Raw genomic sequence first — 20,814 nt, forward strand, 5'->3', positions numbered from 1 at the left:
CATCTCTTTCTCTCTCTCGTCTAATACGCACACTCAAACACACAAAGCTCTCATTCTTTCAGTTTGTGGCTTTCCTTTCAAAACTGAAAGCTTGCAAAGGAAAAGAAATGCACACCCCCACCCCTTCTCTGTGCAGCTGGGAAACTTCACCCCTAACATCTCATCTCTCTCTCTCTGTCTCCCTCTCTCTCTCACACACACACACACAAACACAGTGCAGGGTCAGGAGGTCACAGGCCACGCCCTGACAACCGGCAAGGGGTAGAGAGAAGAAGAGGAGGCGGGAAGGAAATCGGAGATTCTCCGTCCTTCCCCACAAATTTAAACATGACTGAGGCGAGTAAACATGAATGAGGCAATTTTTCCTCGGCTCTCAGTCTGTTTCCTTCATTTTTCCTTCCCTAGCTCACATTCCCTCCTCCCTCTGTGTAAATCTGCACCCACATCTGTCAATGAAAAGCAACAGGAACAAGTTTAACTCTTCGCGATTGTGTTACAGCACACTGGTTCATCGGTCGCCCCCATCACAAACAGCCACAGGCTGAAGGACAGACTTATCCTTTCTGATAGATCTGATATGAGGAAGATGTGAACAGGAGGTGTGAAGTAACCAATTTTCTAAATAAGTGCGTATCCTTCTCTCTCTGAGTCACGACGGCAACTAGGAAACAGAAAACACAGAAACAGAAAAAGGAAACGTGCAAAGCAAAAGTGGCTTCATATCTAGCTGCTTAAAGAGAAATCACAGATGTTCATCTCTCCTTCCAAACAAACCACTTCTTTTCTTCTTTTTGAAGCATGAATTCCCATCTCTCTCACACACACACACGCACACACGCACACACACACACACACACACAAAACCCTCCCTTCCTCCCCTCTTTCTCGCTACATGTATGTCTCCCTTGTCCTACCCCTCCTCTTCTTCTCCCTGCTCTTCCCGCCCCTATTCCTCTCCTTTTTTTTTGTAGCTCATGTTTTCTTTTCTTCTTTTTTTTTGGCTATCATGGAATTGCCGCTTTCCACATGTGACTCACTTTTTCACCAGCAAAAGCCAGACAGGAAAAAAATAAAAATCCAAACACTGCTCTCTCTCTCTCTCTCTCGCTCCCTCTCTCTGTGTCCTTCTCGCTAGGTGAAGCAGCATTCCTTTAGGGGGTTCTCATATCCTACATAGGTCTCCATTAAGACATTTGTCAGCTGGCGACCTAGTTCCTGATTCTAGGAAAAATTGGGAGGCTAATTATTCATTCCCTCTGTTTGAGTTTGGCTTCTGTGAGCTCTTCCTAAGACAAACCCCGGAGGAATAAAGAGACAGAGTAGGCCTTGATTGGCAACTGTACACCCCCACTTTTTATTTGCCAAGAAACCAAGCATGCTCACAGACATGTGCCACCCTAACATCACAGAAAGCAACTCCCCCCCACCCACCCACCCCAAAAAGCAGAGGAAAAATAAAGCGCAACAAAGCCTGAAAGGAGGAGGAGTTGCCGTGAGGAGGGGGAAGGATGAAGAGAGGGCTGGAAGAGGCGAACGTCAGAGGAAAGAATGAATGCCAACTAAAACTTGTTGACACAGAAAAGGGGTTCGGGAGTCATTTTAGATCAGGGGTTTAGTTTTCTTTTCTTATTTAAATCTCAATTAAAAGTGTCTGACTGAAAATCTGAGCTGAGCTTGTCTGTATTTTCTCCCATCAGCAGAACAGATACAACTCAGAGCAACTCACCCCACAATGGAATTTTTCCAGCTATGGTAAAGGCTAGTGGTAATGAGTGTGTGCTTTGTAAAAATGGAGTAGCAGGTTGCTGTGGATGACCTCATATTAAAAAAAAAAGCCATTCCACATCCAGAGATATCCTTCTCTTTCATGGACTCTCTTTTATTCACTCCATCTGTTTTATTTTATCCTAATTGACCCTGATGGCCCTCATCTTGTTCATCTTTAATGCTTTTCATCCAATTCATATTCACTGATTTACAACTAGATGTCCTAATAAGGTCCTGTACAGAAAAAAGAAACCGCTTTCATCCAGGTTATCAGGTGAGAAGCACACAATACTACCTGGTGTTCGTCACACATATTGAAAGGAATGTTAGTGCAACCCTCATTATTTCTCTTGTGCATTCATTCACAAAGCCGCTGTAAAACCCTCCTGATTATTAACTTTCTTTATTGATTTGCTTTTCATTTGCAAATTTGGGATTTGATGCTATTATATTGATATCTGTAACAATGGTTGGATAGGTGGGGGGGGGGTGGAAAGCGAGGAAAAATGAAAGGGAAAACATCACGGAGAAGCAGCGGGAGAAACAAGGAGAATTATAGAAGAAGTCATAATATATGAAAGACCTAGAAAGTGTGTCAGCTGGAGGGTAAAGTTACATACAGTATATATCTAGCAGCTCATCATAGGAACCATCATTTGGTTACAGCTCACGCTGGATAAGTACTTGAAGAGGCGACACTTGAGGACCACCAGTTTGAATCCTGACCGTGATAATGGGAAGCGTGAAGAGGAAACCTGTGTCTGTTCACTTAACAAATACCGTTAAGATGCCCTTGAGGAGGACACGCCATCCATCACTAATTCAAGAAGTTCTAAGTAGAAGATTATTGCAGGACTGCACAGGAGATGACAGAGCTCACAGGTGGACGGGCGTAAACGTCTGTGGTAATATGAGGAGGTTGCTATAAATTACAAGCCTGCTTTATGAATAAATAAATATAACAAGAAGAGTATACAAATAGGCATTTTGGAATTCATGTGAATTCATTTTCAAGATGAGGCTCAGATAAGAAAATCAATGCCGCTCTCAGGCCTGTGGTCTGTCTGCACTACAGGACCAGAAACAGGAAACAACTTGCTTGTCAATTCTTGACCAGCTTTAAAACTTACTGTATAACATATATGTCTATTTTCAAAGTCAGCACTGTTCTGATCCGATGACTATTTGGGAGAAAACAGTTTCAAAGCTAAAACAGAGTTCTTGGAATTCAAACTACGAAACAGTGAAATCATTGCTATATTACTCAACAGCTATTTGACATTTGTTCAGGCTACCTGTAAATACATATAGCGATAAAAATATCTTACTTCAATTTGTATGCTCAAAGTATATCTTGATTGCTTCGTAAAAAAAAAAAAAATTTGCCGTGGGCCATAGAATTCCTTGACAAGGTGCAATGACTTCTTACAGTTTTGTTATGGGGTTGCTAGGAAACCAGCAAACATATAATAATTTAATGGTTCATCACTTTACCCTTTGTAAAAGTCCCTGTCATGTTTACACCAGGCTAAATCATTTTGCCAAAATGTCAAACTGTTCCATTATTGATACGGACTTTGAAAGACATAATTAATGAGGTTGTAGCTTTTTAAATAGACAATTTAATCATTTTTCTTTCCAACTAAGGGTGAACCAGTCAGAATATTAAAAAAATGTTTTAAAGCACATATGTGTAAAATCATTATTACTCACTCGTACACATGGGATACACAAAAGTGACGCAATGAAGACCCTCACTTACGAAACAGTGAGGGTGGGACACCATTCTGGTGCACAACGCTGTTCCGCAAGAATAAGAGGTGTGCTGTATATATTGGTACAGATACTGTGTTGTCAGTTCATACATCAGGGGCAGTGTATGATTCATAATTCAGACAGAAAAAAGTACTTCCTTCAACGATGTGTTCAATGACCTCACAGACCACTACTACCAGTTCTATGGAGGTTCTTCTATGTTCTTCTATGTTCTACATTGTTACTCTCTCCACTTCCAACCAAGGAAGTGACAACGGCTTTATAAAGAACAGTGAGGTAGAACAAAGCTGAAACAGTCTCACATTTCACATGCGAGCGCAGGTCACAGTCTAACCTCTATCAAACAGCAAAGTGCTGCTTTAACTGTGAAGAAATCAAAAAACTCATCCGTGATATCTGTGGCACCTTCAATCCTCCTATCAGAAATGGGCTCTGTTTGTTCTGTTTATACTCAGTTAAATTATCTTCTTGCTTTTGAAAAAAAAAAAAAAAAAGACACCGGTAAAGCTGGTGTTGTTTTTTTTATCAAATGATTTGAATGCTTTATTTTCTCTGTATTAAACTAACAATCAGCCTGGTTCATATGAAGTTAACACATGTCCAGTCAAACAAACATATTTTATTGACATTTATAATTGATTTATTTAGTGCATAAATAAATCAATTATGCACTAAATTAATTACAAAAAGATTGTAAGATATCGGAAAGAGGATGAAAAACAAGGAAGTCCTTCATCCTCTTCAAGAAACATTAAACTCTTCTATCTCAAACTCAACATGTTAAATTAATGTCTTCCGTTATAAATTGACAGCGTCGCCTCTTTTTTTATCTAGTATGACAAAGGTTTAGATCATTTAATAAAATAAATAACTGTTGCATTATTAATGATATTTTTTAATATTAAAAACATGAAAACACATTGTTTATCCAGTCAGCAATGAAGTTTAGAAAAAGCCAATTGTTCACTGTATTTTTTATTTATTTATCGGACGAATCAGGTAACAAATGTTTAAAAAAAACACACAAAAAACTGCACCTTCAACGCGTGCATGAAATGCTTTTGATGTTGGTAATCCAATCGGCAGAGTTTCCTCGATAAAAACCCAGCTACCTGTTTCCGATGTGAAATATAAATGTGGGTTAGCATACGTTTTTATCGCCAAAATAAACAGGAAATCATTTGCAGCACATAACTAAATGAGAATCCTCACCAGCAGAGCCATAACAGAAATAACCTCAATCTAACCTGTATTTCTAAAGCAGGTGGCAAGTGGTGAAGAGGGTTTGTCTCCACAGGCCAGATTATGGGTTCACAGCCAGACATGGACAGATGGAGGCAGAGGTTAGTTCTCCCTCCTGCGCTTTGCTTTACACACACACACACACACCACACACGCACACACACATATTTGGAAACCAGTTTTCACAGGACAATTACCTTGCAATCTCTGCCAACCCCCACTTACACACAAACACACACAGACACACACACAAACACACACCTTTTGCCAATTACAGACACATACTAGATATGATAACACGGTCTCGCCGCGCACACACACACACACACACACACACACACACACACACACACACACACACACACACACACACACTCACACATGAACCTGTCATGGTGCGTACATGCATTCTTCACAAACCTCCAGCTCCACAAAATATGGCAACCAGCTCTGCTTATGAAGGGCACAGCAGCCGGCTGCAGCTTCCCTAACAGAGGACAGACAGGCTGAGACTCTCTCCTACATATTTGGCACACATATTTTTTCGTATGCCTGAAGTCATGTCCCATTCACACCCTCTCTCTGTTCTGTTAATTCCATTATCTCTGATTACTTTCTCACAAGCATTGTTGCTCTAATCCACTTGTTGGTCATATATCACTGTTGCAGCAGCCAACCGCTGAACTGATAATGCATGTGCACGACCCGGGTTTTTAATGCAGTACCCCCCTCTCTTCTTGGTCTAATTTTGACTGCTTGTTTGATGTTGAAAATCACATTAAAAATACCCAAAAAAAAGGCGGGGGGGCGCTACAGGTGAAAGATTTGTCAGTTCTGCAAATGTAAAATAACAGACGCATTGTTTAATCATCTAAAAGCAGATTTTGCTATTCAGTTAGGAATTTTGTAATATGATTTTGAATTACGTATGTACAAAATTTCTCTGAAATGGTGTGGTAAAAAAACCCATTTCTGAAAAAAACACTCACTCCTAACTAGGATTGATTCCAGTCAGAATGTTGTTGTTTTTTTCTCCCAGATTTTCCCTACTTTGTATTCCTCTCAGCTTTAATACAATTTCACAAAAGAAAAGAGAAACTCGGGGTGGTGGAAGGCTGTCTCTTTGTGAAAAAGAAACATACAGTAGATATTGAATTCACTCATAACCCTTCTATATAGCGTTCTTCTTTACTGTGACACTCATCTGATTGGAAAATTAAAGTATTCTGATTATACAACGTAAACTCATTTGTTAAAACTGCTATGCTGTGTTAAATGAAGCTGTCTCTCTTCCTCCTGCATTCACCTTGACCACCTGCTGTTACGGTGGCACAAAGGAGCACCTCCTATGGTGTTATCAAAGTCATTAGCCGTAGTTTTGTGCTGTAGAAACTCCTAACTAGAGAAGGCTACATCTACCCGCTCCTCAGCAAGTCCATAATCAATCCTGTCACAGTTCCCCTGTCTGGTTGTAAATCGAGCACATGTGTGAGCCCTAAAATGACACTGACATCTTCATTTTTGTAATCTAGCTGATGCATTAATTAGCAAGACATTTGCAAATGATCCTTTTTCTGTGATTTCCTAGCAGATTTTGAGCAGATTTTCACAATAGATGCAATAAATTGGAATAATAGCAAAACAGTATTGAGCTTCTCATGATATGAGGAAAATACTTTTTGAAGCCCCTTTTTGAAATTGGCCTCAGATTTTTGTCTCATCTGAATGGCTGCAGAAAATAAGAATGATAATTTTTATTAAAACAGGAACAGTTTGTAAAACAGGTAAACTAGACTAATATGCATCCGAATCAGTTATAGGTTCTGAAGAGGAGGTAATAAGTCACGCTTGTCTAATGCAGACGGGAAGGTCGTTCCTCCACGGGGGAGAAAGGACACAGGAAGGCCACTGTGAAGAGACAGATACATAATTGGACAATTGTACAAGAGCAGTGAGCACGGACAGGAGTCTAGGTCACAACCTGAAAGTATGAATTTTGTTTGCAGCGTGTACAGCTGTGCGCAGGGTGGCCCAATAATATGACAGGAAATTAAGGGACACTGAGGACGAGGTGCTGTCATGGATGAGAAACAAGGACAGAGGAAGAGTCCCAGTAATGTGGTTTATAGATGCTTTAATTTGGGAGATGTGGTGAGTTCACATCATAACTATGCTGTGGGGCACACGTGGAAGATTGAAGTCACTAATCTGCGCAGAGTTTGAAAAAAAAAAAGAACAGCAGCACCGTCTTTACAAGCTTGACCTTGACTTTGCAGACAAGCATCCAACTAGAGATGTCAGGGAGGAAAGAGCAGATGAACTCTGTGTCCCCCACATGTCAGACTCCCAGCTGTTGGAGGATAAAAAGTAAACATGGCTGGTCTTAGATCAGCAGGAAAAAAGCACAAAATAGAAGCGAGAGCCAAGAATTGGAGTACACGAATGTGAAGTTAGGCCAAGGAATGAATCTTAAGGTTGGGACTCATCCAAATGGAACTTTTAATTCACATTTAATACTTGATTTATTTTTATATATATACACTGTCTATGTGTAAAAAACTGACAATGAATATGATTTAAATGGCTGCACTTCCTTTAATGTTCACTGGACTGGACCACAGAGTGATTTATGTGAAATCCAGACAGTTACTTTCTTGAAGTAAAAGAAATGCAAAAATTACAAATACATAAATAAATTAACAAAATACCAAAATGGACATTGTTTTTATGAGGCAGTTTATGAGAACAGTTCTTTGCAGTGTATTGGTATAAAATTATTTTTTGTCTTTTGTTCAAGTTTCATCTCATTTTTGATTTAACAAAACATCGGCTAAAAGAATCAATAGGATCTATAAATTTTTTACTGGTATATTACTGTATTGATTTATTTATTTGTCTAATTTCCACGAGATGCTCTAAAAATGTTTTGTTTTAATCCTGACTGAGCATTCTACTCTGTAAGACAGATATTTTGATATTTATTTATTTGATATTTCTTTCCTTCTTTCTTTTATTTCTTTCTTTCTTCTAACTTAACGTGACAGTTGTCAGGTTAACAGGTTATAGACCTTATAGAACTTCATGCTCTCAGACATATAACGTCTTATTACTGCTAATGTCTTTGCTGAGCAGTAAATTGTAAAACTTGTCACGTTTATCAAACAAAACAAGTTTAGAAGAGTAGCTTTAATATAATTAACAGCATAGGCTCTGAAAACTATCCTGAAACTCTCTCTGAGGACCAAATTGTTCAAATAGTTGCCACGGAAATGCAAAAAAAAATAAAGACAGACAGACAGAATCAGAATCAGACTCACCTTTTCATTCCAGGGGAATAAAAGGCTGATTCTATTTACCAACATATGCAACAAAATCCACTTTTACAGATGTGCTAACTTATTTTTGTCTGTGATGAATCAGCGAATCACCACCCAGTCCCACAAACACAGAGACAGAGGTGTGAGTTTGTGTGCACAACCTATGGTGACAATGCGTTTTGTGTTTGTCTGCATATAAGATCTGCTGGACAGAACACAATGCTTCATAAGGTTCACATCGCTCAGTCACAGGCTTACTGTGTGTGTGTGTGTGCGTGCGTGCGTGCGTGCGTGCGTGTGTGTGTGTGTGGTGTGTGCCGTATGTACATATATGCCTGCCTGCACATTCACAGCTTGCATAAATGCTTGTGTGTGCATGAATGTGTATTTATGACTCATGTCCAAAATGTGGCAGTTTTTCTATGGCTGTGCTAGAGAAATACTGACAACACAGTGGTTTCAAAACATTAATCCTGTTTCCTCACCCACACATGTACATGAGCCAATGCCATTTGATTTTTAGAATTTTAAGAAAGCGGTAATTTGATGGCGATGCTTAAACACCGAACAAAAGATTATCAGAGACGGTGCTGGAGTACGGAGAAAGATAATCAGAACACGATAGCTGTTACTACTGACACTATCTCAGAGGCATGATCTATTTAGACCAGAGAGAGGATTCATCATCTTCATACTTTATCAAGTCGCTAAGACTCAACCGGCTTTGTAAGATTCACAGATTCTTTGTCACTGTTGCCTCCATCCATCACAAGATTTAGTTTATTTCGTAGATTTGCAACAGCATTTCAGATCCTCCTTCCTGCCCCATCACCTTAGATGACATGGGGGCATTATCCTCATATCTACATGAGTAACAGCCAATCAGCTCATGCATCTAATGATTGCACTCAGCTATCATCTATGATTACTAGTGCAGCATCTGGGAAACTGCCTGTCTGTGCGTTGTTGTAGCTGTTGCGAATTTAAATAATACCTGAAAGAAAATTCCAGTTCAATGCATTAAAATGTGTTTTTTTTTTGTTTTTTTTTACAATGGACTAAAAATGCACAGTCTGTCTTTTACTTTTTGTTGTTTAAGTCCTTTTCTGGACATTACATGTCGAACACACAATCTCAATAATCACCAATACCGTGCTCTGCTGGCAGACGATGCTGTGATGCTGTATAGCCAGCTCATTGGAAAACATGTTAATTCACACGGCTTTAATATTTACTACAAGAATGGAAATATAATTATCCAGATGATTATTCATGCTAAATGTGCATATAAGCCAGCAGCTAAGGCTGTACATTCAAATGTGTATAAATCAGCATTTCTAACAGACGGTAACAGAAGAAACACACCTGCATCAAAACTTTTCACAAAGCAGTTCAGTCTCCACATTACATCATCAAGTCCCACAATAGTTTGACCTGAGGATGCAAATCTGACACCTATGTGATTCAGCACAGGTTCAGATTCAATTGATCTTAGATGCAATTCTGTAGAATAATTATTTGTTACCTCGCAGGACTGAATTACTAAATGTGGAGTGTACTTTTAATTCTGGTACGAATACAATAAAGTTGTGTTAATTGTAAATTAACACGACTTTATCTGAAAATCATTCTTGAAGGTAAAATGTATACTGTATTTTGAATGCTAAAGTAGCAGAGGAAGAGATACAGCTGAGTAATGGCATCCTGAACATAGGATGACTTCACACACTGTGTGTGTGTGTGTGTGTGTGTGTGTGTGTGTGTGTGTGTGTGTGTGTGTGTGTGTGTGTGTGTGTGTGTGTGTGTGTGTGTGTGTGTGTGTGTGTGTGTGTGTGTGTGTGTGTCCTCTGTGCATCTGTCTTCAACATGACTGTCTCGTGTTACAACTAAACAACACTAAGATAAGTGTCTGAAGAGGTCAGAGGTCAGGAAAAGGTCCTTGGGTTCATGAAAGCATAAATAGTTTCACAAATATTTTGTAATATAAAATTTACTGCATTAAAAATGAGGGATTCATATACTTAGTATCCAAGGTTAGCTATTGATATGTGACACTTCCAGAAAACAGTTCTGCATATCAGTTACATCGATGGAGAGAAAAAGGATGAAATCAAGGCGACATGAAGAAGATGGAGAGAGCCAACAGTGAGACAGAGAAATAACACACAGAAAATCCCCGCAGAGAGTAGAAATTCAGGTGTGGAGCTTTCTTAAGACTTGGCAAATATTCCCACTGTTACGGCCGATTGTAATTTGGAGGCAATCCAGTCTCACTTTAATGAACAATTATCAGCTCCTTCTAACACCCCAAGTGCTATTTTCAATACTTAATAGCAATTATGCATAGAGTCCTGCGAGATTTTACAGTAGAGGTAAAGAGCCGTATTATCATAATTGTGTGGCACATGCATGTGTAGGTGTCTGTCTGTTGTTGAGTAAGAGTCCTTATACCCCCCACAAGTTAACACTGACTCATAGTGGAGAGCATTGCGTTAGATTAGTGATAATAACCTAAACATCAAAATGCATTTAGGATTATAGTTATAATTTATAATATACTTATGAACAGTCATACTTATTTTTTCCTCAAAATTTGCTGAACACGATTTGATCCATCACTATTCTTCTTTCCTATTAAATTGAGACATGTCAATAAATACTTCTATGAAAAGTCCTAAGGTCACGTCTGTGTCCCAGACCCTGGAGACAGAATTGCGTGAAGACACAGCTAACCCTGTAGAACTGAGCGACACAGCATTTTAATAGTTGCAGCTCAATAATAATAATTGTTCTGAGATATTAATGCAATATAACAGCTTAATGTACAATTATGGCAGTATGTTCAATTGTTTACCCATCAGTGAAAAATTATATGTGAACTGTGCAATAATTATTTACGCTGTTATAATTATAGAACAATTATGACATTCATGTCACTTGTTATTTACTCGGCTGCTTATCGCACATCGATGTGTCTGCTATAGCATAACCCATACTCATTATTAACGCTATGATATTTTATGTCACTTTATTGCACTTTATTTCATTTGGCAGTGTTTTTCTCTTTCCTCTGAGCAGCCACAAAGTATTTTTGATAATGATTAGTAGCTCATCGTCACGCATAGCAACAAGATCCTTAGACCAGTGGGTACTAATCGGTAGCTGTAAAATTGTATTCAACAGGTTATGATTATTATCAATTTCCTTAGACATCAATGTGAGAGTCATCATTGAGAGATTAGGGTTACATTAACAGCTTGCAAACTGGTGTTGTCGCACCGCTTCATACTTGTTACATGGCTCCAGGTGAAGCATTTTTTGCTGTGAATATCAAATTCCTGAGGATAAAAAGTCACATGACTGACAACAAGAGAAAACACATGACAGAGGAATTAAGGATAAAGACACTAGATAACTCGTTATTACCCCACAGAAAGCAGCACAATAAATTACCTCGGCACCTGTTCGCGATGGAGACGGGAATCAATTGGTGTGTACAGTATCTATTCTCTATACATGTTTGTGCAGTCTGTGTAAAAGGTTCTCCCCAATGACGGTGAGAACATCTGTCAAACATCTACGGCACTGCCTGAAAGGCATTTTCACATCAGCTGAGCTTTAATAGGCAACTGAAGACTGAGATTCTTGCTATCGCTTGAAACCCTCCATCCAACAATACTGCTTCTTTCTTCTTTTTTTTCTGTCTGCCTGCTGCTCTGCTAAACCAAACCCACGATAATCCCTCTCCTGTTTCCTCCTCTCCCTGTCTTCCCAAGGCTTAGTCGATATGTCGGACTTCTCCACACATGCACGGTGAGATAATGAAAATGTTTCTATAAATAGGGACAATACTGCTGACAGTCGCACTCTCTCAAGTGAGATATCTGAGTGTAATTTTCACTAACACTCGCATACACACACACACACACACACATACACATACACACACATGTTCACAAGCTCGCAGTAAATACAGGGAAGAAAAATCTCCTCTATTGTCTTGTGCTTCATCATAGTGATAGTCCTGAAGCAGCATATTAACACTTGCAAAGCAAACACAATTCAAATATGTGCTATATGAGACTCAAACCCTCCACAGAACAGATCAATGTGGCCTCCACATCTTAAACAAACAGCACACAGCGTGCTTCAGCTGACTATACATATTCATGCAGCTAATAGAAACCACCACCTATGCTAAGACACTGCAGTTCATATATGATACAAATGCATTATCCTACACCTTAGTACTCAAGGTTATTTGCAACCCATAGATATAAAATTGACAGTGATTTTTCATAGAATCATTCTTCAGGCTATATAATCCAAGAAAACACCTCTAACCTACATTTTCAAAGCATCGCTCTGAAGCTAAAGCGAAGACCGATGGGATGGAAAAATAATTGAGATGGATCTGGCAGAGAAACCTCAGACTTCATAATTCATTCTCTATCTCACCTTCCAGCTCGTGATGAATGATATCGGAGAGGTTGGGCTCTTCACCCCACCAGAAGATCCACAGCTCCTTGGTGTCGGGCCTGATCTTGCGTCGCCATACGCACAGCAGGTTGGCCTGCACGCAGCGCATGAAGCTGCGCAGCACGGGGTCGTCCTGGGCCGGGGCCGAGATCACCGGTCCGTATTCCCCACCGCTGCGGAAGCAGTAGCAACGCCATTTAATGCCTGTCAACTCCGCCTAGGAGAGGAGGATGGAAAGCAGTGATTAAAGCCACAGTCCTTTCAGCAACCTCCAAATTACAAACAACATTGTTATTATGTGTATTGACTAATGTTGTAGTTTTACTCTTCAGGCATCCATACAAACAGGGATAAATGTAAAAGCAGTCAGAGAGCAGATTAATGTCCTAAGATTCGCCCCGAGTAACAATCAAAATCAAATCGGTGAAAAACTTTTCAAATTATATAATGGATAAACAGAACGATCACTTAAGAAACAAACACTTACGATCACATGATCTCATTCAAACGTTGCTGGAAGAGGGCTTTTTTTTTTTATTCTTTTTTTTTTAAATCACTGCAAAATTAATCAACAAAAAATGAATCCATAATGGTATGAATGGGCTATTTGTGCTAGCCTTACATCTAAAGTTATCCTACATTTTTCTAGATTTTTTCTGACATTTTATAGGGTACACAATTGACTGATTAAGTTAGTCAAAAGATAAATCCATTATTATCATTCATGATTAAATAAAATATGTTTTATCTATCAATCCATGTCGTGACAGAAATCTAATCAGTGTTGTGTTAATTGTGAAGTGCTGTACTAAAGTGCACATGGATTTCTCACATGACAAGAGTATCAGACTACCCTGACTCCATTGGTAAAATGACAGTCTTTGTCTGGGTTAAATCCACTATATCAGTGTCTATATTATGTTTTCACTAACAACTGATTTCATAGCTATGATCCCATGTTTTGGTACATTTAAGTTCCTCTTGTGCCACCACAACCTCATTTAACCAATATTGCGTCTTTCCTCAGTACTATTAATACCGTCCAGATACAAACGGAGCGTGTGTGTGACAACCAGCTGCGAGAGGAAGTAGAGAGTGGCGGTGAAACATAAAGAACGGCCTTGAGTGAAATACAGGGAATGATCTACTACTGGAGAGGCAGCGCTGAAATACAGAAGGAGCTACAAAGAGTGAGATACACGAGAAGCGGAAATGTTGTTGGGGGTCAATGGTTGGAGCCCGGCCCAGGAACTGACATCGTCTCCATTTAATCTAATGGGATGATAGGTGTTTATGTTGCCTGTTGCAGACTTGGACGCTCTCTGCCATGAGGCATTTAGCGATGAGCCAGTAAAAAGAGGCAAGCTTCTACTCCTACCAGACCCAGACACACAGTAAACACGCAGGTTAGAATAAATTTTGTAAATTAACATACATATGAAAACAAATGAGATCATTGGTGGAACCCCCCCCCCCCCCCCCCAACGCTTGTGTGCTTTGGAAATGCGTTTCATGTTCGTCCGTGTCGATGTGTTTGTGCGTGACCGAGCGTGCAAAAGACGGGACAGAGATTTGGCAGGTGTGTCACGTTGCCCTCCTCTCCTGTGTTCACCCAGCTGTGAGTGTTTGGCACTCCGGATCAGATGCCGAGACGGCCAAGACCAGCTGGGAGAGGACAAGAACAAAAAAAAAAAAAAAAAAACGGTCACCCCTTTAACAGGTAGAGAGGAGAAATGAAAGCCGGTGGCTCTGAGTGGATGAAGAAAAGGAAGAGCAAGAGCTTTGGTGGCTATAAACCATACAGTGTGTTCTCAGTATGAGGTAGCACAACTATGTCCAACTCAAAGTACATTCAGAGGAGGTGTGTACAACCTTTGAAAAGCATTCACTACCACACTGCAGAATGTTATGAGTGAGCGTACAGTGGGTACGCACAACAATTACACACACGGCCCTCCCCGTAATGACAGTGGAGATATAAACATTTGCACTGTGATAAGCCCAGACCTAAGATTAGCCCTGACAAGGTCAAGGATGCTGTTTCTCCCTAAGCAAAGAGGAAGACATCTGCTTGCTCTGCCTTGTCACTCCTAGTCAATGTCAAAATTTCCTCCACCGTTTGACACAGATGTCTGCCGCTACTGAATAAGCAGCGCAGAGAAGAAGTGAAATGTCAGAAAATATATTCAGAATAAAGATGGACCGTTTGTTTGATTTTACAGGGTGATTTTTACAAGCTCTACAGCGAACTGGCTGTCCATGAACCTCCCAGACGGGTTTTTTGAGAAACAAAAATAGTCCATTTAGAAAAATATTTTGAGACTGTGCGTTGAATAATTAGATACTGTTTTGTTCCAGTGTAAAGAATACGTTTTGGCATTCTTTTAGCATTCTTTACAGTTAATGCAGCAGTTTCCTAGCTGATTTCTAAGCGTATGTCAGCTGTACAGGATGTTGAGTTGAATAATCTCTTACTTTATGTTGATGAGCCTCTGTTATTAATGTTTTTAGTTATCAGCCTCACTTCTCAGACCTTTTTTGTGTTCCTATAACTGAACAACATATGTCTTTTAGCAAACAACCTGAAATGGTCTCTCCTATAGATCTATTAACACAATTAACCAAACGGTCTGTGATAAATGTTAAACTACATCACAGATTGTGAGTCATAGACAAAAACGAGAGAAAACGTAAACGGATCAGCAATCAATCAATGAGATCATACAGAAATTGTGCAAAATTGTTGACTTTAAAGTGCCACCTACTCCTTCTCTTCTCCCATCATTGTAAAATATAGGCTCTATAAATATGATATGCATTAAAGTTGGGAAAAAGTTCCCTCAACTGGTGGTGAAGTCATAAAATCACGCCCATACGTTCACACCTCAAACTTAGATTGAGGATAACTACAGAGAAACTTACTTCCTTTGGCCGATATCTGGGAAATCAGCCCTCAGGCGTTGAACCGCTCACATACATCATCCTCTAGAGTTAAGGTCAAACATTCAAGTGTAGTAACAACAGCCAAAAAGAATTGTTAAATGTGAGGGTAAATCTATTCCCTGTTTAGTGCAGAAAAAAAAAAAGACATTTTCCCATAACATGTTGTATTTCATGAGAAATATTATAATAAAGGGCAACAGACTGAGCTCTTTGTTCCCAAAGCCCAAAACACAGGTGCTGTGTGTTTGTTGGCCATGTGTAAAGCCCTGACCTACAGCGCCCTGCTGAACGCCTGTTCAGAATTAGCCGTGATACAGTTGCAGGAAGAGGAACAGTGCTGCAGTCAGGCAGCTACAAACGCATGCCTGTACACACAAACAGTGACACACACACACACACACACACACACACACACACACACACCACACAGCAGCTGTGACGATGTGCAGAGCAGAAGCGCTCAAAAACACTGACATACATCAGGAGACATATTTTCCAACTGATGTTATTTTTCATCGACGTCAGCAAAGACGTGACTGTCTCTGTCTGTGTCTGCACTGTGTGTGCGTGTGTGTGTGTGAGCAGAGAGCTTCATCTACACTAAATCATTGCTCCCGAGGTCACAGTACCACCACTACTACCAAACAGCAAATATTCAAGTTTCTATAAATAAGTCATCACTTGTAACGCGAGAAAGCAGAGAAAACCTGTCAAGCATGTTGGGCAATTATCTCTGCATCTTTATCGACAAATCTGTGTTCAGTTACAATCAGTCATGCATATAAAAACAACCTTTAATCGTTTCAGCTGTCGTTCCATCACTGTTTGTCATTAATGACTTGCAGCGCCCCGGCTAACTTTTTAAAATGTTGGCACTTGTCACATCCAACATTTCATTCATGCATTTATGTGTAGTAAATAAAACATTTTAAGTGCTTTCCATCACCTACCATGCATATTGGAAGTTTCTTAACACTTTATGTTAACAGAGATAAATCTGCAAATAAATCTTTGTTCACACATTGCATCACACTCAAAAACAAGCCAAAGTATGTTAAATTAGATAACTAGAAATAAGTTAAAAACTGCTTTGTGAAACTACATTTTCTGGACACCTCAGTGCATGTGTTTAAATTGAAAAACCTGGGATTGAATCCATGCCTATTGATCTAGAAAGCTCTACCAGATGAAGATTTTGTCAGAGTATCTTTTAAAGTTGTGTAAAGGCACTGAACTCCCAGAGATGAGACACAGAGAGAAAGATCATGTGGAAAGATGGCAGGATGATGAGTGTGGATTGATGTGAGAAAAGAAAACACACTTCCCCTCATTTCATATATATAAACTGTGCTGCAGATTGGATTGTCTGATAATGATGATGATGATGATGATATGTGCTGCAGTATGTTAATCAACAAAACAGACACAGCAGCTGAGCTTAGATGCCATCAAAAGCAACAAAATTCTTCACCGCCCTTCAGAAAAGGAAAGAGCAAATCGGTGATTATTTCAGGCAGCTGTCTCCATCTCTTTTTTAAAAAAAAAAAATGCCACAGCAGTAAAACGGCACAGAGGTCAAGGAAATGTTGGGTGGATTTAGCTGCACTGTCAATATTGCCAACACTCCTCCAGGTCCCTCGTTCTGGAGGTTAGCTGGTTCAGCTGCTGATTGAGTGCAGTACCCAAAAACAAGAGCTTTTTCCTTCCAATGCTACAACGGAGCAAAGCTGTGACCTTACTCTCACCTCTATTATCTGTCTTGTCTGCACTCTCCTTCTCATCTCTCAATACTCTCTCAATGTCATGGATGACTACTGAATACACCCAGGAGTGTCTCGCACTCTCCTTCTCACATTTTTTTTTCTTCTTATTCGCATTCTCTGTGTCTTTTTGCCTCAATAAAGAAAAGATAACAGCTGTTCCAAGATTATTTTGAGCACAGACAAGTCTCAAAATCATCACCGCAATGCCATTTTTTTTAAAAATCTGTCACAATTGTGGGGTTAGACATGGATTCCAAGGTTATGTGGTTTAACAAAGCCAGGGTTTGTATTCACAAGCTGGTTCTACAGAACCTGAGGCCAGATGTCATCAGTATCATAATGATGGTCATGAACTTCTTCCTGTAACAACATGTTTTCCTCATCAAGCTTATTGTTCACATGAAAAAGATTTGGTTTGGCATTTGCTGAAACACTTGACTTCTTGTGCACAAATACGCCGATTGCACACCACCTACTTGTGTTAAAATGAGCAGGTTGTTATAACGGTGAACTAAAATAATGAAACAAATATTAACAGCATCAACCTTGTTGCTGTGAATAATCAAGAGAGGAGTGTGGGTAGAAGGTTTCTGCTCAGGTTTGGCCCATATCAGAGCAAAAAACGCATGAATGCTTCCCAGAAACGCAGGACAAATCACCATCCCATGTGATCCATGACAGAGATACTACGTGACTCATCTGTGCACATTTTCAAATGTTAAAATTAATAATGAAAAATAATGATTTCCATTTGCAGCGAGGAAAAAAATTACAAAGGATAAGCATGCAGTCAGAGCTGCTGTAATTACACTCAGAAACATTACTAATTACTAAGAAACAGCTCAGCAAGTTTAACTATACGACATAGTCCCTCAGCTGAGAATATGGATAGAGAGGTTTACTCAGGAAAAGAAAAGGAGAAAGGATGGTGCTTTTTTTTGCCAGTTATAATCCGAGACTCTTTGAACGTCGCCCTTTCTCGACTGCCTTCAGTGAATAGCATGCATTATCGTAGTCGGGTTAGAAGAGAGCCACCTTTGTGACATTGAAAACGTTGACTTCGGGCTTTGTATACCTTGGTAGCCCATCAATCTTGCCCCGTGGTGCACCAGATATGTGCTAGTAATAAAAAGGAAATATGGAAGTCAGAAAAGAGAATCCCATTTCCAGAGATTCAATTTTCCTGTTGAACGTCTAAAACTCCAACACATGCATAAGACATACCTTGTGTATTCTGTGTATTGTTTAAAGCCCAGAGGTTTACAATATGGAGGAAACCCCCATAGCTTAGATATCAGCGCTCAGAGGAAATCACACGTGACGTGCACTTTGCAGGAATGTTTCTGCTGACTGAAAATATTCATACGCCTCCGGTTCTTCCTCATAGACTTGAGAGACCTTTTGAATGGACTTCCTGAACTTCCCCAACACGCAGTGAATGTATGCTTGTGTTGTACTTCCATATAGGAAAGCAGAGACAGACTCAGACACTTTTACATTCTTTTTTTTTTTCCACAAAGGCTGAGAAAAGCAAGAGTAAGAAAAGCAATGACAGCACATTCAAACCGGACTCTGTGTTCATCGAGCACTTCCTTTCACTTTCCTGACAAACGTGCAACATGAAGCTAACTAAAGGAGCGATCGTCAAAAAAAGATGTTCGGTGAGGACACTCAGTATTTGCATCTCTCAGGAGAAGTGTCTCAAGCTACATCAAAGATGACAGAGAGAGTATGACGATGTCGTCTAAGAGAAACGCCACATCTTTAGGAATCTCACAACAGTATAAGAGTCTCACAGCCTGATAGTCTGACAAAGGAGGCACTTTAGGCAATTGAGAGACAGCTTGTATCAGCAGTTTTTCCTACTCTGGCACAAGCGAAACACTTATTCTGTCAGAGTGGCATAGCTTTCTCATCAACGTCAAATCTGTTTAGACACTTGACAAGCTGCCAATATTTGAGGGGGGGTTTCAGATCGCTTGTGATGCCTGTTAGTCTTGAGATAAGACTCGATGGCTCCATCAGACACGTGTAACATCCATCCCTCTTTCATTTAATGTCAAGGGGAATTCAATTATTTCTGGGAGTCACTGTGAGGGAATTGACCCATTACAGCTTTTTTCAAGTTTTAGTACAAACATGAAACCCAGTTTAATGATGATGATTCAATGTATTTAGATTCTATTTATATCTGTATTGTTGTAGAAGTCAGGGAGTACACCATTTTGAAAATTAAAATAGCCTTGAAAAGAAGAGGAAGTAATATGGATCAAGGACAAATTCACAACTAATGAAGCATGAATCGAAAATGCATAAATAAAACAGTAATTTGGGTATTTTTTAACCACAGTTTTAAATAACCAACACTCATTAAGGCATTTTGTACTGTTGCATTTTTAATTAAATATTCTGGATCTTGTGCTTCATTCCTGACTGATATTCAGTGTTTGGTGTAATTCTTGCCACATCACAACCGTGGTTACCACCGGTAACCAGGTCTGAAATGTTTAATGAGTTCATAAATACCACAGCTGGCAGGTCGAAGCAGTTTGACATCATGTGTTTAAAGCCGACGCAAGACCAACACAAAGAGCGGCTGTGATGCTAAGTCAGTCGTAAGAAGTCACCAGTTAGAAGACAGAGTGGCAGACAGCAGAACAGGCAAAGAACTCCCCCTTCATCAATTAACCCACTGAAATCAAATTAAGGAGTTGCACTCCCCTCTGGCATTTTATACCACAAATGAAGAGCAGAGCACATTACTGCTCTTGTGAGGGAATGGGAGCGACACAAAAGCACCAAACAGGTGTAGAAAGAAGGCCTCTGGGGCTGAAGACACTTAACAGATGCTTTTCTGCTGCCTACTGCCGCCACCTTTACAAGTCCCTACAAAACAAGGGACCGTCATTTGATCTGTGTTCTGCGAAAGCATCCAACCCTGGGAGGTGAGCGAGCCAAGCGACCTAATTAGAACACTGAGAGTCCCCAGGGTTGAGTGACGGATAGACCTGCCAATCACGTGGCAGAAAGCCTCCATCAAGCCGTGACTTCTCACCTGACACAAAGAGAGGCAGGAGGCAGGAAGAGACAGCGGTGGGAGACCAATAAGGACAACAAGGTATTGTGTACGGAGGCGCTGCTGCTGTTAAAAGGCCTGACAAGATCCCCAGCCATTTGGCAAAGAACACAAGACAAAGCTGCAGTGTCAGGCCGCTTGTAAAGTGTTAAGGAACGAGGTAAAACGGTGGCCCTACTTATTCTAAATTATTAACGTGCAAATAAATTAACCAGTCGCTGCTTTACTGGTGTCTCTGGTGTAAATTAATTAACCGCGACAAGCCCTAAAGAAGGAGAGATGAGTGAAAGACAAAGACAGAAAAACTGGGAATCACAAAGAGGAAAAAAAAACAGACGATGGAGACAAAACTAAAAACAGTTGCTAGGCAACATAAAACATATATAGGAATTGAGCAGGGTATTACATTTTTGAGATTTCTGTCTCCTGGGCTACAGTGAAGATACAACAT

General features: G+C 39.9%; 1 protein-coding gene across 6 annotated transcripts in view; it reads right to left on the reverse strand.

Annotated features, from left to right (window-relative positions):
* LOC137608475 (mediator of RNA polymerase II transcription subunit 13-like) overlaps positions 1 to 20,814 on the reverse strand; it is a 79,767-nt gene that overhangs the window by 48,549 nt on the left and 10,404 nt on the right. For all 6 annotated transcript variants that reach the window (XM_068334886.1, XM_068334884.1, XM_068334888.1 and 3 more), the window contains exon 2: positions 12,561 to 12,798. In XM_068334886.1, coding sequence (XP_068190987.1) covers positions 12,561 to 12,798 — 238 coding nt within the window. The remainder of the gene's footprint in view (positions 1 to 12,560; positions 12,799 to 20,814) is intronic.

This window comes from Antennarius striatus, chromosome 15 (assembly GCF_040054535.1).
Source record: "Antennarius striatus isolate MH-2024 chromosome 15, ASM4005453v1, whole genome shotgun sequence".
NCBI classification, from domain to species: Eukaryota; Metazoa; Chordata; class Actinopteri; order Lophiiformes; family Antennariidae; genus Antennarius; species Antennarius striatus.